This window comes from Chiloscyllium plagiosum, unplaced genomic scaffold, assembly GCF_037043375.1.
Source record: "Chiloscyllium plagiosum isolate Xiang-an unplaced genomic scaffold, Cpla_swu_hap1 HiC_scaffold_24, whole genome shotgun sequence".
NCBI lineage: Eukaryota > Metazoa > Chordata > Chondrichthyes > Orectolobiformes > Hemiscylliidae > Chiloscyllium > Chiloscyllium plagiosum.
Window position 1 is genome coordinate 18,849,883 of NW_028270162.1, and position 27,271 is coordinate 18,877,153.

The 27,271-nt window shown below is 40.0% G+C and overlaps 1 protein-coding gene across 1 annotated transcript in view; it reads left to right on the top strand.

Annotated features, from left to right (window-relative positions):
• LOC122562586 (ATPase MORC2) overlaps window positions 1-27,271 on the top strand; it is a 103,121-nt gene that overhangs the window by 70,129 nt on the left and 5,721 nt on the right. Inside the window, exons 16-25 of the mRNA XM_043715548.2 lie at window positions 7,545-7,650; window positions 8,008-8,119; window positions 9,827-9,901; window positions 17,854-18,219; window positions 19,216-19,374; window positions 20,412-20,466; window positions 20,743-20,884; window positions 22,952-23,146; window positions 24,187-24,280; window positions 24,903-25,091. Coding sequence (XP_043571483.2) covers window positions 7,545-7,650; window positions 8,008-8,119; window positions 9,827-9,901; window positions 17,854-18,219; window positions 19,216-19,374; window positions 20,412-20,466; window positions 20,743-20,884; window positions 22,952-23,146; window positions 24,187-24,280; window positions 24,903-25,091 — 1,493 coding nt within the window. The remainder of the gene's footprint in view (window positions 1-7,544; window positions 7,651-8,007; window positions 8,120-9,826; window positions 9,902-17,853; window positions 18,220-19,215; window positions 19,375-20,411; window positions 20,467-20,742; window positions 20,885-22,951; window positions 23,147-24,186; window positions 24,281-24,902; window positions 25,092-27,271) is intronic.

The following is a 27,271-nucleotide window of genomic DNA, read 5'->3' on the forward strand; positions in this document are numbered from 1 at the left end:
CAACTATTAATCTTAAAAAAAAAAAAAAAAATTTGTTGACCATCCAACCCTGAGTGATTTCAACTTGTATATTCTTGCCATGCTTTGCAATTTGGTTTGAGGTAATTTTTTGATTAATTTGAGAGAATGAGAAGATGTATGAATTTAGTGGGTGGCACGGTGGCACTGTGGTTAGCACTGCTGCCTCACAGCGCCAGAGACCCGGGTTCAATTCCCACCTCAGGCGACTGACTGTGTGGAGTTTGCACATTCTCCCCGTGTCTGCGTGGGTTTCCTCCGGGTGCTCCGGTTTCCTCCCACAGTCCAAAGATGTGCAGGTCAGGTGAATTGGCCATGCTAAATTGCCCATAGTGTTAGGTAAGGGGTAGATGTAGGGGTATGGGTGGGTTGCGCTTCGGCGGGGCAGTGTGGACTTGTTGGGCCGAAGGGCCTGTTTCCACACTGTAAGTAATCTAATCTAATTTAAACTGTTAAACTAGATTCCTTCTGTTCACTTATGTATTTAGTGCAAGTCAAATCATAATTTCTAAACTGCATACTTCAAATCCACAGCACTGAGTTGTTTGAGATCATAAGAAAATTTGGATAATTTGCATTAGCTTTGTGAATTCAAGTCGTCGATGTAAATTAGAAACCGTAATAGTCCCAATTCTGATCTCTGAAGCACTTTGAAGTGTTTCACAAGTGTAATTATCAAACAAAATTTGATACCAAGCTATATGAAATAATGAGACAGGTGACCAAAAGCTTGGATAGAGAGCTAGATTTTAAGGGGCACCTTCAAAGGAGGTGAGAGGAATTCCATAGTGTAAAGTCCAAACAACTGAAGGTATGGCTACCAAAGGAGCAGAGATGAGAACTGATGGGCAAAAAGTTAGAATTGGAGGAATATAGAGATCTGAGGTTTGTATAGCTGGAAATGAGCCATTATGCAATCTTTGAGGTAATAAAATCAGAGGTGAAAACATTTAAGTCTAAGCTTGCTGGTCCAAGAGCCAATGTAAGTCAGTGAGTTCAAGAGTGATTTGTGATTAGATTGAGATCTGGCAGGATGGACTGGGAGCAGATACTTTATAGTAAACTTGTGTCAGAGCAATGAAGTTAAAGAAGGAAATATGGAGAGCACAGGCCCAACATGTTTCAATAAAGATAAAAGGTAGGGCCATTAAATCCGTTAAACCCTGGATATTGGTATATACAGAATTGGATAAAAGAAAGTAGGGAGGCTTATGGCAGATTCTGAAGGCTTAAAATCAGCAGAAACCCTGCAGCACAGAATGTTTAGAGTCATACAGCATAGAAATGAACCCTTTGGTCCAACTTGTCCACGCCAACCAGATTTTCCAGTCTAACCTAGATCCATTTGCCAGCATTTGGCCTATATCCCCCTCAACCCTTCTTATTCATATACCCATTCTGATGCCTTTTAAATGTTATAATTGTACCCACTTCCTCCAACAGTTCATTCCATACACGCACTAGCCTCTGCGGGGGAAAGTTACCTCAGGTCCTTTTTACACTTTGCTCTCTCACCTTAAACCAATGCCTTCAAGTTTTGGACTTCTTCACTTAGGGCAAAGACCTTAGCAATTCACCCTACCAATGCCCCTCATGATTTTTTAAAAATCTCTGTAGGATCACCGCTCAGTCTCTGACACCCCACAGATAGAAGGCCTTGCCCATTCAGCTTCACCCTAAAATTTAAACCCTCCAGTCCTGGCAACCTCAATTTTTTTTTGCACCCCCTCAAGTTTAACAATATCCTTCCTAAAGAAGGGCGATGAGAATTGTATGCAGTATTATAAAAGTGGGCTCACCAATGTGCTGTATAGCTGCAATGTGACAATCCTACTTATAACGTTCTGAAAGCAAGCATGTCAAATGCCACCTTGTCTTCCTGTGACTCCACTTTCAAGGAATATGCACCTGCACCCCTAGGTCCCTTTGTTCGACTACATTCCCGAGGGCTGTGGAGAAAGTGAGAACTGCAGATGGTGGAGATCAGAGTTGAAAAGTGTGGCACTGGAAAAGCACAGAAGGTTGGCAGCATCCGAGGAGCAGGAGAATTGGCATTTCAGGAATATGGGGATGGGGTTGGGGAGAAAGGGGCTGGGAGATAAATGAGGAGGGTAGGGTGAGGTAGCTGGAAAGGTGATAGGTAGATGTAGGTGGGTGTTGATGGTGATAGGTCAGAGGGGAGGGTGGAACAGATAGATGGAAAGAGGATGGACAGGTAGGTCAGTTCAGTAGGGCGGTGTCATGTTGGAGAGTTGGATCTAGGATGAAGTGAGGGGAGGGGAGATGAGGATCCGGGTGAAGTCGATGTTGATGCTGTGTGGTTGGAGGGTCCCAAGGCAGAAGATGAGACGTTCTTTCTCCAGTCCTTGCGTGGCTTGGATTTGGCGGTGGAGGTGGCTATCCTTATTGCAATTGAAGGGCAGAAGTGGAGGAGATGCGCTGGGTTGCATTGTGGATCATGTGAGGGGGGAAATTGTAGTCCTTCAAATGGGAGGCCACCTGGATATCCTGGGATTGCTCCTCCTGAGAGCAGATACGTGGAAGCGGAGGAATTGAGAGTAAGGGATAGCGTTTTTACAGGAGGGTTTGGGAGGAGGTGTAGTCCAGGTAGGTTTGAAGTAAATGTCTGTGTTGAGTCAGTCACTGAAGTTGCAAAGGTCCAGGAAGGGGAGGGAGGTGTTGGAGATGGTCCAGGTGAACTTGAGGTCAGGGTTGAAGGTATTCATCATGAAGTTGATTAACTGTTCAGCCTTCATATGGGAGCACAAGGTGACGCTGATACAATAATCAATATAGCGTATGAAAAGGTGGGGGGTGGTGCCAGTGTAACTGCGGAAAATTGACTGTTCTACATATCCAATGTAGAGGCAGACATAGCTGGGGCCTATGCAGGTGACCATGGCTACCTCTTTGGTCTGGAGGAAGTGAGAGGATTCGAAGGAGAAGTTGTTGAGGGTGAGGTCCAGTTCTACTAACTGAACGAATGTGTTGCTGAAGGGTTACTGATTGGCTTGGCGGGAGAGGAAGAAACGGAGGGCTTGGAGGCTTTTGTCATGGTGGATGGGCATGTACAGGGACTGGATGTTCATGGTGATGATGAGGCGGAGATGGACGGCATGGGTGATGTCTCGAATGTATGTGGGGAGTTCCTGGACCAAGGGGACATGTGTCAAGATTTGAGGAGATAAGCTTGGTGGGGAGATGATCAGTCAACCGGAGCAGTCAGGTTTGTAAATTTTGGATAACAGGTAGAACTGGGTGGTGTGGGGTTCTGGGACTCCCAAGGGCTGTACCATTAACTTTAACTTTATAAGTCCCTACCCTGGTCTTCCTTACCAAAATGCACTATTTCGCATTCATCAAAACTAAATTTCATCTGTCACTCCTTGGCCTATTGGCCCATCTGATCAAGGTCCCATTGTACTCTTGAGGTAATCTTCTTCACTGTTTCCTACACCACCTATTTTGGAGTCACCTGCAAAGTTACTAACCATATTTTTTTAAAAATATATATTTAAATCCAAATCCTATATTTAATCCAGATCATTAATATAAGTGGTGAAAAGCAATGGGCCGGCACTGCTCCTTGTGGCACATGGCTGGTCACAGACCTCCAGACCAAAAACCATCCTCTACCACCATCCTCTGTCTCTCACCTTCAAACCAATTTGGTATCCAATTGGCTAGCTTCCTCAGAGGAAATTAGGAGGGCAAAGAAGGCACGAAAGGATAATGGCAGGTAAAATAGAGGAAAACCCTAAATATTTTACAAGGCAAAAAGATAACTCTGGAAGGATTAGGGCCCACGAAATAGATTTAGAGTGGATGTTTTTGAAAACTGTCTCACTGAGGGTAGTAGGAATCTGACCCACTGCTTAAGAATGGTAGAAACAGAAACCCTCTGAATATTCAAAGAAATATTTAGATGTGTGCTTGGGTTGCCAAGGCATGCAACATTGTAGGCCAAGTGCTAGAAAATGGGGTTAGATTAGTTAAGTGGTTGTTTTTGACAGGTGTAGATGTGATGGGCCTTTTTCTGTGCTGTAGGTCTTTATGGCAAGCTGGTGCAAGATAGGACAGTCTGGAATAGCTAAATCTAGAAAGCTGTTCATTTTGGACTATCGGTCAGTTTTTATGTACTGTTGATCCTGAATCCCCACAGCTTTGATATTAACGAACAATCCTTCACACCAAACTCGATTATTTATCTTTTGATACACAAGAATTTCCATAGTCCATTTGAGTTGTGAGATCCTCAAAAGATAAAGTCAAGTTTGTTGAGTGGGATCTTTCTCTAATTTTTTTAAACTCTTTCTTGGGATAACCTTGTTGCTGGACAGGATGGCATTTATTGCCCATCCAGTAGCTCTTTGGAATAAATATAATCTTATTTCTGAGTCCAAACCTTTCAACATGTAGAGCATAAGTTTGCATAGGAATTAATTCTACATAAATTATTTTGGAGGAAATGTTGCTCACACCCTTCATTGTGAAAACTTGGAAGAGATGATCATACAGAAAATTAGTATATTGCTCCACAGTCATTGGACTCAAAATGTATAACTCTGCTTCTCTCTCCACAGGCATGCTGAGTTTCTTCAGTACTTTGTTTTTATTTCCAATCTCCAGCATCCTTAATCTGTCCACCTGCTGTTGAAATGACAAAACGATTCTTAGTTAAGTTCTTACATCCGTGACCATACACTACTGCCCCTGTTTCCTCACTACCCTTTCAGAACTTCTTATCCCAACGAAACCCTTCTTTTTCCCCTGTTGGTTTCGGTAAATTTCTTCTTCCTTCCTTCTCTTCTAGCTTAATTTGTTCATGATTATGCTATACTTTTGATTCTAGTAATTATTTGTCTTCCTCAAAAATTGTATTTAAAAGTGATTGTTTTGTACTTGACCAGTCCGTTTCCTTGAACAGATTTGCCTATTTCTTTGTTAGCTCTTCTTTATAGTTAGGTCTGACCTGTGGAGTTTATGAATCTCAGATCATGCTAGATTTTGGTTGCTTCATAGAATCCCTGCAGTGTGGAAACAGGCACTTTCGCCCAACAAGTCCACACTGACCCTCCAGACCCATTCCCCTACCCTATTACTCCAAATTTACCCCTGACTAGTGTATTTAACTTGCACATCACTGAACACCAATTTAGTTTGGCAAATCCACCTAACCTGCACATCTTTGGACTGTGGGAGGAAACCGGAGCACCTGGAGGAAACCCACGCAGGCACTGGGAGAATGTGCAAACTTGACACAGTCAGTCACCCAAGGCTGGAATTGAACCTGGGTCCCTGGCGCTATGAGGTTGCAGTGGTAACCATTGAGCCACCGTGCTGCCAAAGAGCCACTGACTGTTCAGAGGGTCACTGTGGACTTATTGGGCTAAAGGGCCTGTTTCCACCCTGTAAGTTATGGATCTTTAAGTTGAAAAAATTAATTTCAGGTTTTTCAGTTTTACAAACTGAAGGTGAAATTCATCATGTTATGATCACTCTTAGCTAGAAGATCCTTCACTGTGAGTTGCTCATTTGAAAAACTCATGTTGATAGTATGTCTAAAGGTCTTCTGTGCTGTTTTCTGAGATTTTATGAGGCTGTTAAGTAATTCTGTCTCATTACATATTACTATGACTGAAGCAGCCTGTTCCCCATTTGGTTCCGCAACATGTTTTAAGAAGCTGTTTGAAATATAATCTATGAAATCATTCTCTAAGTTTATGATACCAATCTGTATGATGGTTAAAATTGCTTGTGTGTATTGTAGTACTTTTCTTAGAAGCCATTATTTCTTAATTTATACTCTGTGCTACAGTGTAGCCACTGTTTGGGGGCCAACAAGTTACTCCCATGAGCAATGTTCTATGTCTTTTTTTTCCCCAAGGTCTGTTTGCAGTAGCAGTTTCAAGAATTAGAAGCCATTTCATGGCATGCCAATTGACATGTACAAAACTTTCCAGCGGCTTAGAGGAAAGATTGCCCACAAATGGCTTTGTTCTCTTGATAATTCTTGTCTTCACCCAAACTTATTGAATGTTGTTAAAAAATCACACAACACCAAGTTATAGTCCAACAGGTTTATTTGGAAGCGCTAGGTTTCGGAGCGCTGCTCCTTCATCAGGTGGCTGTGGAGAATTTATTTAAGGTCTTGATCTTTCAATATAATTTCTTACCAGTGTACTGAAATCTTTTTACTAACTAACTATCCCACTTCCTTCTACCTTTGTTTTCAAAGTTCAATTCTTAATCTTGGTCACTTTGCAACGGTGTCACTGTAATGGCTATAATACCCAACTTTTCTGATTAGGACCTGACTAGAGTGGATAGATGCTCGATGACCACTGTGAATACAACAGACCACACGGCCTATCTCCATTCTGTAAAGGTTGTAGAATGACTCTTAGAAAAACATAACATGTTTAGAATGGCATGGGTTTGTGAAAGGAAAAGAAAATTATCATTGGGTTGTTAGAGATTTTTTGAGAAAGTAATAAATAACAAGGATAAAAGATATCCTGTTAATGTGATGTTCTTAGATTTTCAAAAAGTCTTTAATAAGGAGCTACATAAAGATTACTACATAAGAGCTCATGGTGCAAGGAGTAACATTATTGATATAGGGTTGGTTGGCTATAACCAGTGGAGTACCACAGCCGTAACTATTTACAGTTTATTTCAATGATGTGCAAGAAAAGACCAAAACAAAGTAGCTAAATTGGCTGATGAGATAAAGATATATGGGAAAGTAACTTGTGAGGGGTACCTGATTCTGTAAAGGGATGCAGATAAGTTAAATAAATGGGCACAAAATTGGCAGATAGATATAATGTAGAAAAATGTGAACTTGTCCACTTTGGTGCAGAGATTGGAGTGTCATTGTATATGAATCTCAAAGGTTAATGTGCAGGTGCACCAAGTGATTAGGAATTCAAATGAAGTATTATGACCACAGCCTACAGCTCAAATTTCTTATGCTGCTTTATCTGGTGTGAGGCAATTGGAGTATTTGCCACTCTTTTTATTCTTCTAGGTGAGAAGACGAATGCATCAATGCTAGTTCCTCAATTACATAGCCAACTCTAATTCTTAAATTCTGTTAGGGAAAATATTTTTTTCTGTAACTTTTTAAAAAATAATCTTACAAAATCAGTTTTTTTTTTATTTTGGCTGACCAACCATTTAGACATATCTAGTCCCTTTTGTATGCTTTGGTACACTGAAGAAGAAATAAAATCCATGTATTCCAGAATTGTTGATGTTCAAGGTCTAAACTTTGAAATGATGAATTGTGACTGAGATCAGATTGCCTAATTGCTAGGGGCCTAGGAAGCATCGATGATCAGATTAAATGGGAGGGATACTAGGGAAGGTTTAAAAGAAATTGTGGGCAATTTGAAAAACTTCCATATTAATAACAGTGGCAAGCAGAATAATGTGATCAACATGAAAACACTGAATTTAACTATTTCCGTCCAAGAATGAACCATTTATGGGAACTAACATTTTTTGTATTTGGTTTCTAGATCAATGTTTAAAATGGAGGACTCTTCCCTACAGAGTGGATGATGTTGGTAAGGAATATCCAGACAGTTGGACGTGCTCCATGAGTCCGGACCATATACAGAATCGGTATGTATGACAAGTTCAAAACACACAGAGATAAAATTTTGCTTTATATATGATCCTGATATGCCTAACATTGTTAGGGTGCTGCTGGGAACCTCTCTTTTCCAACAGATTGGGTAGATGACATAATATTCCGTGGGCCCATGGGAGGTAAAATTCAATTCAGAGAGCAGGATAACCGCACAATGTAATTGGTCTCATTTTGTTGAGAACATATGGAATACAATGCATCTGAAAAAGAAATGAGGCCAAAATATGTTTGAAATGGCATTGGGTGCACAAGGAAATTGTTCACTTTCAGTGTAACTCTTTAAAGTACAGTCCCTGTTCATTAACACACGTTGCATTGTTTTTCTTCAGGTGTGATGCTCCAGAACAGAAACAAAATGTTCCAATAGGGACACTTCGAAAAGAGGTGAAATCGCATGAGGAGAAAATACAGGCACAACAAAAGAAGTTGGAAGCATTGAAGGTATTCTTGGTGCATGAAAGTGAATTTGATGTGAAAAGAACAATTATATTTATTCCCATTTTGATTTTCACATAATTTAAATGTTGAAGTATATGAGCTGAAACCTACAAACTGAATCTTGAATATGAAAGATCCCAAGGCCCCTTTCTGAAGAGGCAAAGATGTTGCCATGTCATGTCTGAAGCTTTTATCCCTCAATTACACTGCAAAACAATCTCTCTTACCACATTGCTGTTTATGAAGTCTTGATGAACTAAAGTGGATACTACATTTCCTACATTACACAGTTGCTGTATTTCATTGCCTTTAAAGCTGTTTGAGGCATTAAGTTCAGAAGATGTGATATATAAAAATGAATCTTTTCATTTTGATGTGAACACTGGCATTTATTTAATAGCATTAAATTCCTTCATCTAGATAAGCAGATAAAAGTTTTTTAAAAATCTCTTTCAATCAAAAAAAAATTACTTGCCCTTAGATTAGTTTTTAGTTATTTTTTAACAAAATCGTTTGGAGATGTTACTTATTTGCATCGCATTCTGCCTCCAAACTCTAAACTGACTTTGTGTCCTGCAGTTTGAGCCATGTTGCTCACTTTTCAGTTTGTCATCTGAAGGCCAGCTAAATTAACCCAGGGAGTTTATCGAACAGTTTCTTAAAAAAAAAGAATAAATGGTAAGAATGCCACAATGAAGGTTTTACAGTAATTGTGCTGCTGTTTATTTGTAAGTTGTTCTAATTGTCAAGTTAAACCATCTCTAAATAGCAACTGCTATTGATAGTTGTGATGCTAAATTAAACCAAACACTTAAGGGACAGTCTTTATCTCACGCTTCATGAAAGCTGAGTAACCTACTAAAGGTATAGTGGATTCAGAAAAGTCTCAACTTTTTCCAACCCTTAACAATTTAATTAAGATTGATTTAATGCTTTTTCAAAGTGACTCAGACCAAACATTTTTAAATAACTAGTAATTAAGACAATTACTGCCAATCAAACACATTTGAATTGAACGGTTTTGCTCTATTACTTGAGTATTAGAATGATAGAATCTGCAGAGTGTGGAAACACACCATTTGGCTCATCAAGTCCACACTGACCCTCTGAAGGGCATCCCATCCAGACTCACCACTTTTCTTTGTTCCCTGTAACCCTGCATTTCCCATGTCTAGTACATGTAGCCGGCACATCCCTGGACACTATAGTGAATTTAACATCGCCAATCCACCTAACCTGCATATCTTTGGACTGTAGAAGGAAACCAGAGTACCTCGAAGAAACCCATGCAACATGGGGAGAATGTGCAAACTTCACACAAACAGTTGCCCAAGGGTGGAATTGAACCTGGGTGCCTGGTGCTGAGAGGCAACAGTGCGAACCATTGACTCACTGTGCTATCCCTTGCACAAGGTGAAACAGGATTTGTACCAAAATGCTTTGTGTGGGAAGTTGATATTTATCACGAAACACTAATGGGAACAAATACCATGCTAAATCAAAGACAAAAATACTTCTTGTTTTCTCAGTGTAAGATATCTGCAGAGAATTTAAATGTTTCTACAATAACTTTCAAGAAAAAAATTACAGGAAATTAAAATGTATTCCTGTGCAGTTTCTCTTTTATTTTGACCTTGTCAGTTAAAGTGGATTTATTTGGCTATTTAATTTTGGAGAAGGATTTTTATTTTTAATTTTATTTATTTCCAGAAAAATATGCCTATCCGTTCACAGGCAGATTTAAAAAAATTGCCACTGGAAGTCAGCAGCAAACCCTTGCTGGAGGTGAGTAATGCCAGTTTCATACAAGGGCCGTGGATTCTAACGAGTGGAAGAGTTAGGGGTTATATGTTATTTAAATTTTAATGGTAACTCAGTACAATGTGGGGATATCTCATGGGTACAGTATGTGAATTAGATGTGAAACTGCAACTGTTGTTCAAACCTTGTACACCAGGAATTTTAATTTTACCATATTTTGTATTTAAGCAATGGGAACACCCTTTGGTCCAGTCCATCCACTCCAACCAGACATCCCAATCTGACCCTAGTCCTATTTGCCAGCAATTAACCCATATCCCTCTAAACCCTTCCTATTCATACGCACATCCAAATGCCTTTTAAATGTTGTAATTGTACTCATCTCCACCACTTCCTTTAGCACCACCTTCTGCATGAAAAAGTTCCTCTTTACCTTTTGCTCCTGACACATAGTCCAAATATGTGGTCTCTGAATTCTGACTTACTAATTTCTCCTTAATCAATTTTAGCAGTCCTCTCACTTATTGCCCAAAAACTGATTCAAATAGACTGAATTTAGAACAATGAACAAAGAGAACAAAGAAAATTTACAGCCCATGAACAGGCCCTTTGGCCCTCCAAGACTGAGCCAATCCAAATCAACTGTCTAAACCTGTCGCCCAGTTCCTAAGCATTTGCATCCCTTTGCTCCCCACCTGCTCGTGCATCTGTCCAGACACATCTTAAATAAATCTACCGTGCCTGCCTTTACCACCTCTGCTGGTATTGCGTTCCAAACGCCCACCACCCTCTGTGTGAAGTAGTTGCCACGTGTATCCCCCTTAAACTTTCCACCTCTCACCTTGAAAGAGTGACTTCTCATTATTGAATCCTTCACCCTGGGAAAAAGCTTGTCTTTATCCACCCTGTCTATACCCTTCATGATTTTGTAAACCTCAATCAGGTCCCCCCTCAATCTCCTTTTTTCTAATGAAAATAAAACTAACCTACTCAATCTCTCTTCATAGCTAGCACCTTTCATACCAGGCAACCTCCTCGTAAACCTTCTCTGCTCCCTTTCCAAAGTGTCCACGTCCTTTTGGTAATGTGGCGCCCAGAACTGTACACCGTATTCTAAATGCGGCCAAACCAATGTCTTGTACAATTTTAACATGACTTGCCAGCTCTTCTACTCAATACCCCATCCAGTGAAGACAAGCATACTATATGCCGCCTTGACCATTCTATCCACCGGTGCAGCAAACTTCAGGGTACAATGGACCTGCATTCCCAGATCTCTCTGCCCGTCAACTTTTCCCAAGGTTCTTCCGTTCATTGTATAATTCTCTCTAGAATTAGTCTTGCCTAAATTAATCACCTCACATTTGTCTGGATTGAAAACCATCTGCCACTTTTCTGCCCAACTCTCCAGTCTATCTATATCCTTCTATATTGTCTGGCAGTCCTTTATGCTTTCTGCTACTCCACCTACTTTAATCAATTCATTTGGTGCATCTCTGAAAAAGGACAAATGGAATTCCTTTATCCCAATCATCTGGATAGTCTTGACTACAATCCCTCAACATGGTCTTTAATGTCTGATGCCACCTTTTCAGCGCTCCCTGTGATTCTGTATGGTATGCAATAGATTTGAATTGTTTATTCTTAAGCTGTCCATAACTTCCTTGAATAATTTTGATGTGAAGTTTGACCCTTGATCTAATTTGTGTTTCTGTGGGTCGTTCATAGCTAGTGAAAAATTTGAGTAGCTCCTCCACAATCCTTTTAGCTGTAATATTATATAATGGAACGGCCTCTGGAAATCTAGTGGACACGTGCATTATTGTTAACCAATACTGATTCCCACTTTTTGTTTGACATAAGGGTTCGATGCACTCAACAGTATATTCCTGTTAGGGTGAAAGGAAAGGCTGGTAGGTATAGGGAATGCTGGATGACGAAAGAAACCGGGTTTGGTTAAGAAAAAGAAGGAAGCATATGTCAGGTATAGACAGAAGAAATCGAATGAATCCTTAGAGTATGAAGGCAGTAGGAATATACTTAAGAGGGAAATCAGGCGGGCAAAAAGGGGACATGAAATAGCTTTGGCAAATAGAGTTAAGGAGAATCCAAGGGTTTTTACAAATACATTAAGGACAAAAGGTTAACCTAGGGAGAGATTAGGGCCCTTTAAGGATCAGCAAGGCGGCCTTTGTGTGGAGCCACAAGAAATGGCGGAGATACTAAATGAGTATTTTGCATCAGTATTTACTGCGGAGGACATGGAAGATATAGAATTTAGGGAAATAGATGGTGACATCTTGAAGAATGTCCACATTTACAGAGGAGGAAGTGCTGGATGTCTTGAAAAACATAAGTGGATAGTTCCCCAGGACCTGATACTCTGTGGGAAGCTAGGGAAGTGATTGCTGTGTACCTTGCTGAGATACTGTATCATCGATAGTCAAAGGTGAGGTACCGTAAGATTGGGTGTTGGCTAATGTGCCACTGTTTAAGAAGGGTGGCAAGGACAAGCCAGAGAACTATGGACCAGTGAGCCTGACCTCAGTGGTGGGCAAGTTGTTGGAGGGAATCCTGAGGGACAGGATGTACAAATATTTGGAAAGGCAAGGACTGATTAGGGATAGTCAACATGGCTTTATGTATGGGAAATCATGTCTCGCTAACTTGTCTCAGTAACATGATTAATGAAGGCAGAACGGTGGACGTGATCTATATGGACAAGTTTCCTCCGCGGAGATTGGTTAGCAAGGTTAGATCTTATGCAATACAAAGATCTTATGGAATACAAAGAGAACTAGCCATTTGGACACAACTGGCTCAAAGATAGAAGACAGAGGGTGGTGGCAGAAGGTTGTTTTTCAAAGTTGGAGGCCTGTGACCAGTGGAGTGCCACAAGGATCGGTGCTGGATCCTCTACTTTTCATCATTTATATAAATGATTTGGATATGAGCATGAAAGGTATAGTTAGCAAGTTTGCAAATGACACCAAAATTGGAGGTGTAGTGGACAGTGAAGAAGATTACCTCCGATTACAATGGGATCTTGATCAGATGGGCCAACGGGCTGAGAAGTGGCAGATGGAGTTTAATTTAGATAAATGCAAGGTGTTGCCTTTTGGGAAAGCAAATCTTAGCAGGATTTATACACTTAATGGTAAGGTGCTAGGGAGTGTTACTGAACAAAGAGACCTTGGAGTGCAGGTTCATAGCTTCTTGAAAGTGGAGTCACAGGTAGATAGGATAGTGAAGGTGGCATTTGGTATGCTTTTCTTTATTGGTCAGAGTATTGAGTACAGGAGTTGGGAGGTCATGTTGCAGCTGTACAGGACATTGGTTAAGACACAGTTGGAATATTGCATGCAATTCTGGTCTCCTTCCTATCGGAAAGATGTTGTGAAACAGAAAAATTTACTAGGATGTTTCCAGGGTTGGAGGATTTGGACTATAGGGAGAGGTTGAATGGCTGGGGCTATTTTCCCTGGAGCATTGGAGGCTGAGGGGTGACCTTATAAAGGTTTATAAAGTCATGAGATACTGTATCTTCCCTGGGGTGGGGGAGTCGAGAGCTTAGGGGTAGGTTTAGGGTGAGGGGAGAAAGATATACAAGAGACCTAAGGGGCAACTTTTTCATGCAGAGGGGTGGTAATTGTATGCAATGAGTTGCCAGAGGAAGTGGTGGAGGCTAGTACAATTGCAACATTTAAAAGGCATCTGGATGGGTATACGAATAGGAAGGGTTTGGAGGGACATGGGCCGGGTGCTGGCAGGTGGGACCAGATTATGTTGGGATATCAGGTCGGCAATTAAGACTCTTGTAAAAGGTTCCTCAAATGCAGGAGTAGACCTTAAAGGTGCAGTTTTATTACTGCTTATGGTTTTCTGATTGCCTGACGTGCATGACATGTCTGGTAAAATTCAATTACGTTCTCGTGCAGTCCAGGCAGGTAAAAATGTTTTTGTATTTTAGTTTGAGATTTTCTGATCCCTAAATGACCCCCTATTGGTAGTTAATGTGCTACCCGCAACACCACCTTTCTGTAAACTCCTGGCAATACAACTTGGAGTCATAGAGAAGTACAGCATGGAAACGGACCTTTCGATCCAACTCATCCATGCCGACCAGATATCCCAACCTAATCTAGTCCCATTTGCCTGCACTTGGCCCATATTCTCCTTCCCCCCCCCCCCCCCAAACCCTTCCTATTCATAACTTCAGCCCATTTCTTATCGTCCCGAATATACAATGGTATTTTTAATGTGGTAGCACTTCAGGCTGCATCGAGATTCTTCCGTGTATGCCTTTTGATACAATTGCTTTAAATTTTCATCTTTTTGCTGTAACTCATTAATTTCTTTGAACTAAAGATGTCTGCTTTGTCATCTGTTTGCTCCTGGTTTGTCTCAACCATTTGATCAGCAGGGTATTTGCTCATTCCACGTCAACTTTCTTATCTGTACTGTTTGATCTCTCTTGTTTTAAGTGATGACTTTGTGACCCTCATTACCACAATCAGGAAAAGTTCCAGGATATGCGTACAGCACTAGTTCAGTTGCCCAAGTTTCCACTGGGTTTTCAACCACAGTAAATGGCACTCCTACCTGTTATATTGTTAGCAAGGACAAATTGTATTCCTGGACCTGAGAGTTTGTCCAGTATTCCTACCCTGACTTCTCCACTTTTCACTGGACTGATTAACCTCATTTTACATAATTGAGAGCTTGTCGCACCATGAATTCCTGTTACTAGCACTTTTTCTGGCAGAGTCCTTCAGAGATATATATCTCCTCATCTTTCAGTATCAAAGATTGAGAGGATCCTGTATTTCTTAATATTGTAACCTCTACCTGCTGCCGCTAGCTGATGCAAGTAAACTTTACCTTCGCAGGTATATGATTTAGGAAAGTCGGGCACTTCCTCCTTAACCAACTTCCTAACAGATTGTACATTCTGGTGCAGAGTTTTAGCCTCCACTGTGCTTTCTGTTACCACTCGAACAAAATTCACTGGCTTATCCTGTTTTCCTAACTCAGCAACATTGATTTCACGTGGCCTACTTTATTGCAGTGAAAACACTAGAGCTTTTCAACTTTTCTTTCTCCTTCAAGAGTTTCCATTTTAACCTGTTATGTTATCTTTATGATCTTCACTGAGATCTGCCTGTACCTTTAATGTGAGGATTTCTCTTTTCACCCTCACTGATTGAAACTGATGTTGGAAGCTAAACTTTGATTTATGGACCAACTCATAATCATCCATTTCAGCTGCTAATCTTGTTGTATTAACTCTCTGCTCTTCCACATAAGTTCTCACTACCTCAGGAAGTCAATTTTTTAACTCCTCCAAAATAATTATCTAAGAGCGCCATAGGTTTGTTCTGTTTTTAGTGCCCTTATCCACTTTTCAAAATTATTTTGTTTGATCCTTTCAACCTCCATGTAGGTTTGACCAGGGTCCCTCTTCAGATTCCTGAAATGCTGTGTGTAGGCTTTTGGCGCAAGCTCAAAGGCACTTAAGATGGCTTTCTTCAGCATCTCATATGCCCCAGACATCTTCTGTGATAGTGAAACGAATACCTCACTATCTCTCCGTACAAGTTTTGTTTGAGCTAACGAAAGTCACTTCATTTGTTTAGCCACCATCACAAATTAGATGAAAAAGGATTCTACGTCCTTCTCTTCAAATCTAGGCAATGCTTGGATATATTTAACCATATTTTCACCAGGCCTTTAAACACGATGGGTTTGTTCATCCTCACTCTCTCCCTTACTCAGCTTTTACCTTCAGTCACTTTCTCCAGCCCTTAAAAGCTGACTTTCCTGTCCAAGTGCCAATTTCTGCAGTTCACACTCCTTCTCTTTCTTCCTTTCCTCCCTCTCCTCTTCTCTTTTTTTTTGTTCTGCTAAAGTGATTTGTTCTTTTTCTCTTAGCTTTGCTTTTAATCGTAATTCAAACAGTTTCATTTCTTTTGTGTTTTCCTTGTCTTTTGTCTCTAACTCAAGCTGATTAATTTTCAATTGAATTTTAGCCATCTCCCCACATTCTGGCATTTCCAGCAAATTTAAATGCTGATCTATTACTATAAGTATCTTTCCATTCCTCATGAAAAGAGGCAGCTCCAACTGTAGCTTGACTGCCAATTCCAGCAGCTTTTCCTTGTTCACCTTTGGTAAAGCCCCCAAAGTCATTTCTTCCATCCCCAGAAAACTCTTAGTGACTGAAAGAGCCATTGCTGTCCCACTCACTGTTTAAACCAACTAAAATAAACACCCAGAACAAAAGACACAAACACCTACCACTCGCTGCCTAATCCCAAAAGAGCCTCCAATCTGTTATAGACCAGGCCCAACCCCCTCAAAACATTTTAAAAAGGTAGCCCAGAACCTAACTTTTATAGTTGTTTTAAGCAGATGTAAAGTGGATATTCCAGAAGGAATGCAGCTGTCCCAGCCACTCAGTTTTAAACAAAACAGTATTTATTTACACATGAACAAAAGAAAACCGAATTTAGATTAACATGCCTATTTAAAAACCCAATCGACTCTATTGCAACTTAATGATGCTGTTCCAAATACTTGCAACGTCCCCATAAGCGCCCCCTTGGCACAAAAGGTAAAATCGAAACACCGGCCCTTACAAGGGAGATGTCAGAGGAGAGGGGATCAACATGGAGCTGTTTCTTTGACCAGCAGCCTCAAAAAACTGACTGCTTGGTAAAACCAAACCAGAGAAAAGCCAAGCTGGGAGAACTGGTCACTCTCCATTCATTGTACAAGTTGTTTTTAAAACTTGAAAGCCTTTTCCCTGGGGCAGTATCTGTTGGCTGTAATCAAATTGGCCCTAAAACCCGTACAAACCCGACCCGTCGGAATCTATGTGGTTACGATTCCTCTGAGAAATAAACAAGAACAACCTAACATTATTAAAGGAGCAGCTATTAATTTGTCAAAAAGTCTTGTTTGCGAAGTGTTGACTCCTTTTTTCAGAGATGGCTTTCAATTGCTTTCAATTCCTATGTGTTCATCTTTGTCCCTGTACAGTTTATTCCAGGCAGCGTTATTGTTGCTTCTTTCAATCTGTGAACAGATATTAATGTTCTGAAGTTCATCATAGCACATAATCACTAGCTTTATCATATGTCTTTGTTTTTGATTACATATTGTCTTTGATAAGCCTCTGTTAACCACATTTGGTTCATCCTTCTTGAGTGCTTTCAAATAGTGGCCACTAGAATAGTTTTCTTTTAACAACTTACCTCAAACCTTTGTATTTTGTTTCCTCGCAACTCCTTAAAACATGATTAATTGATTTGTGTTTAGGATAGACATTTCAGCTTCTGATTTCACATCTGGTTCTGAGTTCTATAGCTGAATGATTGATTGTGCTAGAATCAAAATTGAATGTTCAAGACGATTTGCCAATTGGATGATGCCAAAAGCAGCATATCTTTAGCTCTGTGGTGCTAATAGGAGGAATGCATTCTTGTTTACTTGTCTCCAATATAGCCCTTTATCAGTACAATTATGATAGAGTTAAATGGAATAATTCTTCAAGACAAACTTCCTAACTTTTGTGAGGATTTCTCAGGTTAGCTATTGTGGGTCCTTTCTAAGGTTGATTGCTAATCGACTGTCTGCAGCAGAATACACCACTTGTGGTGTGAGCTCCACCATTAGGAGCTAGACTTCAAAATCTAAGCAAATTTCACATGGGGTCTTTGTAGTTTCTTGAGAAGTAGACCTCAATCTTATAGTTCAACAGAAATAAATGAGCACAGATCAGCACATCTGCAGTTTATTCTTCACCTAGTTTTTCTCACCTAGTTTCATGTGTGATATATGCTTTTGAAGCTTGAAGGGAAGAAGTGTGGACAGTTTTGAAAGCAAAAGTAATTTGAAGACTTTGAAATTACTATGATGACCACCAGGTAAAACTTTGTATTTCTATTTTCATAACTTAGTGTTTTACTTTGTAGGGACAGTCATCTGCAAGTAGTCAGAGACCACGATCACCACCTCTAGCTGATATAATCAAAAATGCTCCAAGTCACCCACCTCCAACAAAGTCCCAGACTTTACTGCGAAAGGGATCTGCAGCTAGATCTGTGGGCAAAGTCGTGACCCCACACACCAGCTTTAATAGTAAGAAAGCAGCAATCAACACAGGGCGACCCCAGCAACGGCCAACAATCTCTGCAAAACAAAAACCTTCCAAAGTTGGATCTCAGCCTTCTACTTCCACGAGGAATTCTCCTTCTATCTCTGCAAGCGTGAAGAGTCAACAATCGAAAGGAGCAAAAACCTTGGGACTCAGGAAAGACACTCTGAGTAGGGGAACACAGGTATTTAAAATAATTTTAAATGGATCTTTAAAGGAACCACTGAGAAATGGGCGGTTGAACTGAATTTTGAGTTAAGATTATAAGTTGAAAGCAGAATGTATGCCCTTAATTATTCAAACAAGATGTCTTAAACTGAACGTCGGATCAACATCTGTTGCAGTATTTGTTTCACCAGTCAATTGCCAATCTTTGCTTTGTGCCAAATCTGGTTGTATTTAATATTTGAGACTAGTTTTCCAGAATTCTGCTGACACCATCTTTTTGTTTGTCTTGCATTTTATATTAATTTGACAATATATTTCAGGCAGGATTCTCTTATAATGGTTAGCTGCTTTCCTATGTTACTTTCCAGCTATTGCAGGGAGTTTTCTGTAGTAAAGTGGTCTTAACTTTTCGAGTCATTGAGAATTTTGCTGGCTGCATGATGGACACTTGCAGGTTCAAAGCTGCTTATAATTCTCCTACAGCCCAGCAGGAAACAAAAAAAAGTTGATTAACAGCATTTTTATGCCTTAGTGTGTGAAGATGGCCATCAAAACTTCACACAAGTGTGCTAAAGCAGGAACTCCAATTCGTCATTTGCAGAATATTGTGCATAGATTATTACATACCAATGCTGGACCAGATGCTTTTTTTTCCCTGAGGTACTAAGTAGAAGCTAGGTGTTTCCTGCAGCAATGAGAATGGACAGCCCAACAAAGTGATTTAGCCGCCACTTTTAGCAGATTTAGCAGGAGCTGGCATCTGAGGCTTTGCAGAGGCTATTGTTTCCTTTCAGCTAGGTTGCAGTGCTGATTAGACTTCCAAAATGGGAAGCAAAGCAACCTACCAGGGAAATGTTGTAGTCTTTCAATTGGTATATGCTTCCCAACAAACTCAAAATAATTACAAAACAGTGTTCCAAAAGTCTGGAAATTGTTGGGAGCTTTATGTCGATACTTCCTAATTCTAGAAGCCTTGTTTTATATTTTTAAAAATTACTTCTCCTTTACATAGTCTGCAGGGACACGAAAGAGGAATACAGCAATAGAAAGCAGTGAGGAAGAGGAAATGGAAGACGAGGAGGAAGAGGAGCAGGAAGAAAGGAAAGTGAAGATATCTGCAAAGGTTTCAGACTCGAAGCGCCTTAAAAAGGACATAGCCGATGTTGTGGAGGTAGTTCAGCAAGCTGTTTTACGTGTATCCCTTCAGTAAATCTACACTCATTGTTTATCCACTCCTCTTCCTTTCTGTGGCTTCTTTGAGCCTTTCAATTACCTTTGAAGAAAACTGTCCCCTATTCATTATTTATTTATCTTTGCTTCCTGTAGATGTTGACTTTTGCTCGGCTATGTTTCCGTGTTTCTGGTCACCATTTTCCTTAAATTGTACTACTTACATCAGCCTAAAGGAGTAATGTTTTTTGTAGCTGAGTGTCCTCTCACACTTTCCAGTTGAATGATGGGCCGCAACAACATTGCCAATTACTCTTCACAGCAAGTACATTTAAGACAATTTTAACAGCTCAGACTGCTAACTCCGCATAGACCAGGGTTGGAACCTGACACATTTCTGGCTAATATGGAGCTACAGCTCCCCATGTTGTCAAGTTAAGACATCAGTCAATATGTTTCTTTGAACACGATCACTTGAAGTTGAGTATCCAGGAGGTTGGGTCATTCAGAAAGAGGGCACAGGTCACTATGTCTCCTGAGAGTCACCAGTTTTGATCATATGTTTGTGGGGTGCATCTTGTTGCCTGGTCTTTCTCTCATCTCCCATACTACTTCACTCCCAATAGTGGTAGTTTTTTGCACCATTTATCCTCCCTTTCTCTCGACTTACTATTTCCTTGGTAGTAGAAGCAATTCTTAGGTCTGAATTATTATCTTGGGAGACTGGATGAGAGGAAAGGGAAGAAATAGGCCAAGATAGTTTTACTTGGTGCCATGCAGTCCTTTTACTTCAAGTACAATGTCCCAGAAAGCAATAAATCACTCAGGAAAAGGTCTTTTAGGATTGGTCTTCTTGGACAATTGCAACATGGCAGGCAAACTAATGGTGACTGTTTAATGCTTGCATGTTAATTCTTCCTTTTTCTTGTTGAATCTAAATGAATATGTACACCTAGCCGTTGGCTCTTTGTGGATGGAGGCAATTTCTTTTATAAGTTCTTTTGTGTTTCCTCCTAGTCTAATTGTATTTTGTTATAGATTTCAGATAGTGGAGGAGAGCTTGAGGAGGTGGATGAGCCCAGCACTTCAAAAGGTGAGAATGCATTTCCATTCTCTGATCAAGTATATTCTTTGTCTTGTTAAATGTCAAAGAATGTCTAACTAGTGGAAATCGGTGGGTACCCTGCTGACTCGTGCAGTAAGATTCAGTAGGAAGAGTATTAACACTCGCCATATTAAGAGATGGGATATGACTCTGAAGGTCTCAAGTTATGAAAAACATCACTAGCAATATGTTCTTCAAAAGATTTTCTTCAATGCTTTGAGGAGCTCACACCTTTGTCAATTTTTTTTTGTTCCTCTTGTATAGATAGAGGGCTTCTTGTAGAAGTTAAGGTTAATAAGGAATGGCATACAGGCCGAGTCACTGATGTTGCAACAAGTAAGCAGTCAGTGCGATGGAAGGTCAAGTTTGATTACGTTCCAACTGCAACTACTCCAAGAGACAGATGGTGAGAATATTATTTTGTTTCTTGCTCCTAATTCATTTCTCCACTGTATGATACACAATAATACTATATTTTAATCTGGTGATCCCTGAGTAACCTAAAATCAACCTCAATTTTTTAAGTAGGGCCAGTAATTTGGAGCAGCAAGGTATCAGTCCATGAAACTGTTTTCGTTAGGAAGCCACATAAACAATGAAAATGCCTGAGAGTGGCAAACTACAAGTCCTGTTTGTGGAACCACTCTACCTATTCTTTCTCATCTTTCTATCTTCACTTTGGAACTAAGATTTGCAATCATTTATACCTGTGCCAGTGCTTCATAGCTAGACCTCTTCATCTTTCTTCAGTTTTTTTGCCTTCCTCCTGCAGCCCAGTGTCCTTTAGAATTTGAGCTCGTTGTCATGTAGCCACCATTTTATTTACTCTGTCTTATCTCCTGATTAAATCATGTTGGTGTCTAATGTAAGTTCTTGACCCAGCACCTAAATAACTCAGTTTGAAAAAATCTGATCTGAGATAGTGAGGACTGCAGATGCTGGAGAGTCATGTCGATAAAATGTGGTACTGGAAAAAGCACAGCAGGTCAGACAGCATCGGAGGAGCAGCAGAGTTGATGTTTTGGGCAGCTGCTTCTCAGATATTGCCTGACCTGCTGTGCTCTTTCCAGTGCCACACAAAATCTTATCTCTGCTCATTTTGACTGTTCCATCTCAGTATTTAATAGTTTGAACTGAAAATACAAAATCTAACCTTTAATTGCAATAGCTTCTCACTATAATTCTGATCTGTGTGGCCTTCTGTAATGAAGTTGAATGTATATACCACTCTTATTTTTAAATATTTGTACTGATGATGTGCATTTTGAGATTAGATCATTATTTTACCTTTGATACTAAAATTGCAAACATGCAAGTTTTTGTCTGATAAAGTACGTAATAGGACTGAGACAACGAGAAAATCAGAGCAAAGGAAATGGAAAGAGTGTTGGATGCATAGTGTCTGATCTTCATCGTTAATTTGTTTGTCTGCTCTGGTTCCACATTCTTTAATATCATTGCCTGACAAAAACCTATCAGTCTCATTTTTACAACATTCAGTTGACCTAGCCTCAAGAGCCAAGGGAAGGAGAGTTTTAGATTTCCACTGCCCTTCTTTGGAGAGTATTCAGTCTTGAGAAACTTAGCTTAAATTTTAAAATGGTGTTCCTTGCTCTGGACTAAATTTCTCTACCCTCTTGTACCCTTTAATCTACTTGAGAATCTAAGTTATAACACAGCATAAGCATTTATACTTGAGAAAATTCAAACGCAGTCTATTTAACCTGTCCTTGTAAGTTGATTTTGTTTTCAGTCCATATATAATTCCCATCAGTCTGTCATGCACCCTTTCCAAGGTCATTGTCATGTTCTTCTGGTGCACTGCATAGAACTGGATACTGTACTCCAGATGCAGCCTAACCAGTGCCCATACACAATAACATAATTTCCATTCTGTATGAATTGGGCTAATATTCCATTGGCTTTTTATAATTTTATATTTTAGAAATTATTTAGAGTATGATATTAAATCACCAAAATCATCATAAAACGCAACTGTCCATCTGTTTTATTTCTTCAGTTCTCAAGTTGTACCATAATTTTTCCTTCAATCCATGCCCCTCCTTCAGTTTTTGCCTGCCTCTGTTGCTGTCTATCCTTGTGTGCATCTTGGTTAATCTATCTAACCTAGTTAGCCAGTCCTTCCCTAGTCCATTGGTAGGTATAAATCAGGACTGATTATAAATGCTAGCACAGCCAGCAACACCCACATCCCACGCATGATTGATTTTTTAAAAACTAAATTTTCTACCAATTTAGTTGCATTTTGTTCCTTCTAATTGAGCAGAAAACTCACTTCATAAATGTGGGTGCATCTGCCCATAATGAGTTTCTTTATCTTTGAAAAACTAGCTAACTATGATGGAACCAGTGAACAGAGGATAGTGATTGTATTTAGTTGTCATTTTCTTTGAATATTTTGTTATTGCAAGTTATTTTAATTGTTTCAGTTTGATATGTTTTATTCCTGCAGGGTTGAAAAGGGATGTATGGATGTACGGCTGATGAAACCACCATCTCCAGAATACCAGACGCCTGACACACTTGGCGTGGAGGAGGACATCTCTGTGGAAACAGGATCAACTTCGGACAGTACAAGGATGGAGCCAGACACTACACAACCAACAACCAGCAAAGAGACTGTGGAAGCGCTGGTGGTGAGCTTCAGGTGAGAGAATGATGGTTCGTTACCTGCTCCGTCCATGCCAAAATCAAAGAATATGTGTAAGAAAAACCTTAAATGTTATTTATGTAATCAATCATGATATCTTCATGATTTGGCAAAAAAATCAAGAAGGGGCATATTTCCATAATGTGCTTTTCTGTATCAGCTTCTTGAGGTTTGTTCTGGGATACATTGTGTACTGTTGGCTCTTACCCATGTGGGCAATTTTTTATGTTCAGTCCTAGATATTGATTATCAACAGCCTACTGTACCTTAGATGTTATGCTTCCAGTCACAGTTTAGTGTTCCCTTATCCATTTTCCAGCATGGATCACTGTAATGATTAGAAGCTGGAACCGTGGCTATGTTTGTTTTTAAATGCACTTCTTAATTTGGTTGTACATGTATACTAGATCCCAGGATGGTTTGCCTGACTGTGGTTACAGTTGAAGTTGACAGTTTCTTCATATTCTGTGAAACCAGCTAGATCTTCTGGGTCGTTACTATACTACATGTCCATTGATTAAGTGGCCAGGAGCATTCCCATCATTACTTTTAAGTTCATGTTTATGTGGTTACTTTCACAAACCAGCACCTGATATAGTCATTTGACTGCGAAGAGGTATTTTGCTAATCATAGAATTCCTACAGTGTGGAAACCGGTCCTTTGGCCCAATAAGTCCACACTGACCCTCCAAAGAGTAACCCATTCCCCTATCTTACATTTACCCCTGACTAATGCACCTAATCTACACATCCCTGAACATTATGGGCAATTTAGCATGGCCAATTTACCCTAACCTGCACATTTTGGATTTTGGGAGGAAACCAGAGCACCCAGAGGAAACCCACACAACATGGGGAGAACGTGCAAACTCCAGATAGACAGTCATCCAAGGCTAGAATCGAAGCCGTATCCCTGGCACTGTAAGGCAGCAGTGCTAACCACTGAGCCACCGTGCTGCTCATCTGTTCTCAGGTTTATTTGTAGTAGTTTAAGGATGAATATGGTTGCTCACAAAAATGTTCTCTTTTCTGTTTAGAAATGCATTGCGATATTTTCTACCACCAAATTACAGGATAACAAAGGAGGAGTTAAGTTCAATGACACCAGAAGAGTTGGCTTCATTCCCACTGGTACATTTTAGCATAAAGATGCAAATTGTTTACTTAATATCTTTACATTGCCTTTAGTGTACTGGCGGAGGTGAGGGATATGTGTTGACAAGGGCTAAAGACTTGCTACCTTGACTTCTCAAGTGATACAAATCCAGTATGATTTGTGCAAGTTTTCTGTTAGCTAAGTTAATGGCATTCTTGTCTGTAGGTTCAAGCCCCAACAAGAGTTGAGCGTATAAAATAGGGTCACTCTTGATTGGGGTACTGAAGTATTATCTTTTGTTTTTGAGGTAAGCCATCAATTTGTTCTGGTTGTTCAGATGAATAGAAAAGATCCTGTAACATATTTTGAAGTAAAATAAAATTCAATTAACAGCCTCTTGGAATAGCAAAACAATAATAAATGGTAACCACTTGCCACATAGCAAGCCATTGATCTAAATCAGTACTGCTGAGTGTCAGCTTGGATTTTGTGTTGTAGTTACTGGAGTTGGATTTGAACCCACAGCCTCCTTATTCAGAAGGGGAATTGTATTAAATGAACCAGTAGTTTCTGGATGGGGTAAAATGGCATATCAATGAAGTTGTTTTCTGTAACTGCTATTCTGAAATTACTTTTTTTTCTTCTGTGCAAAAACAGAAGGATTATTTTGAACAGTACGAGGAGGGCCTGAAGAACCTCTGCACTGCGTATCAGACAAGGGCTGAAGAGCGTGTCCGAGCAACTGAGAAAAAGCTGCAGCAAAATGATGCAGAGCTGACAGATGCACAGGAAAAGCTCTGTAAATTGCGAAATAACATTGTAGAGTTGTTGCGGAAAGTACAAGAGGTAACGCTGCATGTTGAGCAAGTAAATGTTCACAGTACAGAGTGCTTAAGAACGAGGGAAGCTTGCTTATAGCTGTACTGCACTTGAAAAGTAGTTTCGAGCCCAAACTAAAAAGATCTGAATATTAAATTGAAATCTAAAATTGAGTTCTAATTACAACTAGACCATCTCATTTGAGGTCACAAGGATAACCTGTTGCAATTTGGAATGTCACACTGACCACTTCTATATTAAAGGATAGCCGGGGGTAAATGTAGAGTAGTGGGAGAATGGATGGTTACTCTTCAGAGGGTCGGTGTTGCGTTGTTGGGCCAAGTGGCCTGTTTCCACACTGTAGGGATTCTAAATATAAATCTTGATGCTATTATTTCAATAATTGCATCAAGACTTAAACAGAGCAGTACCAAGAATTTGAATTCTGCTGGAATACTTGGTTGTAAAATTTAAACACCGTATGTCAGCATCAGCAGCTTGTATTTGCGTAACATCTTTAATGCAAGAAATCTCTCAGAATAGCTATCAGAATTTTGGCAAAGTTTAAATACATTTTAGGTGGCAAGGGAAGCAGTGAAAATGTAAAATCTGAGCGTGAAAATGTATTCCTTTATCTGGGTTTCAGCAGAAAGTGGGCTGAGAGCTCGTGCTGGATTTCATCAGTGTACTGGTCGAAGCATGTACAGTCTTCAGTGATGTCACCAAGAGGCAGTATGAGGAAAAGGATGAGTCCATTTCTAGATCTCTCAACATTCAGCTCAAGTACAAATGTTCATTACAGAAATTATAACACCAAACAAACCATTTGGCCCACTGACTGTAAATGAGCTCTTATGGAAGCAGAGCTGAAAGCTTTGATACTTAACTCCAATGTTGTATGAAGTTTAGATAAATGTGAGGTGTTGCATTTTGATAAGGCAAACCAGGGTAGAACTTGTACAATTAATAGTAAGGCCCTGGGAATTTGACTACAAAGGGACCTAGGGGTAGTGGTGCATAATTCCTTGAAAGTGGAGTCACAGGTAAACAGGGTGGCAAAAAAGGCATTTAGCACCCTTGCCCTCATTGGTCAGAACATTGAGTATAGGAGTTGGGATATCATGTTGCTGTTGTAGAAGACATTGGTGAGGCCACTTCTGGATGACTGCGTACAATTGTGGTCGCTGTCCTATGGAAGGATGTTGCAGGGACTGGAGGGTTTGAGTCCTAGGGAGACTGAATCGGCTGGATTTCTTTTCCCATTGAGTGTTGGAGGCTGAGGGGTGACCTTGTAGAAGTTTAGAAAATCAGGAGCAGGATAGAAAGAATAGCCAGAGTCGTTTTCCCTGGATGGTGCGGCACGGGAGTCCAAAGCATAGAGGGCGTAGGTTTAAGGTGAGAGGACAGATTTAAAAAAGAACCGAGGGGTAACATTTTCACACAGTGGTATGTGTATGGATTGAGTTGCCAGAGAGAAGTAGGTGCAATTACAGCATTTAAAAGGCATCTAGATGGGTACGCCAATAAGAAGGATTTAGAGAGATGGAAGCTTAATGCTGGCAAGTGACATTAGGTCAAATTGGGATGTCTGGTTGGTGCCGACGTGTTGGTTGATGGGTCTGTTTCCATGCTGTAGGATTCTACAGAAAAATTGTTACTTTTTAAGATCATGAATTTTACACAGTGCATCACAACTAAATGCATCCATAGCATTTACTTACCTTCATTAGTTTCTGTAGCTGTACATGCAGATAAAATAATTGTGTGCTACGGAGAGAGGTTGGAGTGGATCTAGTGTTGTTTTCAGAAGTGAAAATGTGCCTTTAGGGCTACTTGTGTTGTTACTATTCCACAAGCAGTGGAATCCCCTGTCAATATAGTTTAGATCAGTACTAGAACTGTATCGGTTGCATTGTGAGATAGAATAGGTGGAAATACATGCATAACCTCTGAGAACAAGATAAAAACAAAGTATTGGAGGAAGTTAGATCTGGCAGCATTTATACAAATAGGAACAATTAAAATTGAGTCCAATATGGCTTCTCTTTGCAACTCAGAAGAATCGTATTGGACTAGAATGCTCCACAAATGCTGTCATACCTGCTGGCGTTCTCCAATTCGTCGTTTTTATGAGCTTTCTAGCATCCACAAGACTTTATTTTTCCTTAAAACAGTAGAATTTTATGGAAAGCATGCAACTTTAAGAA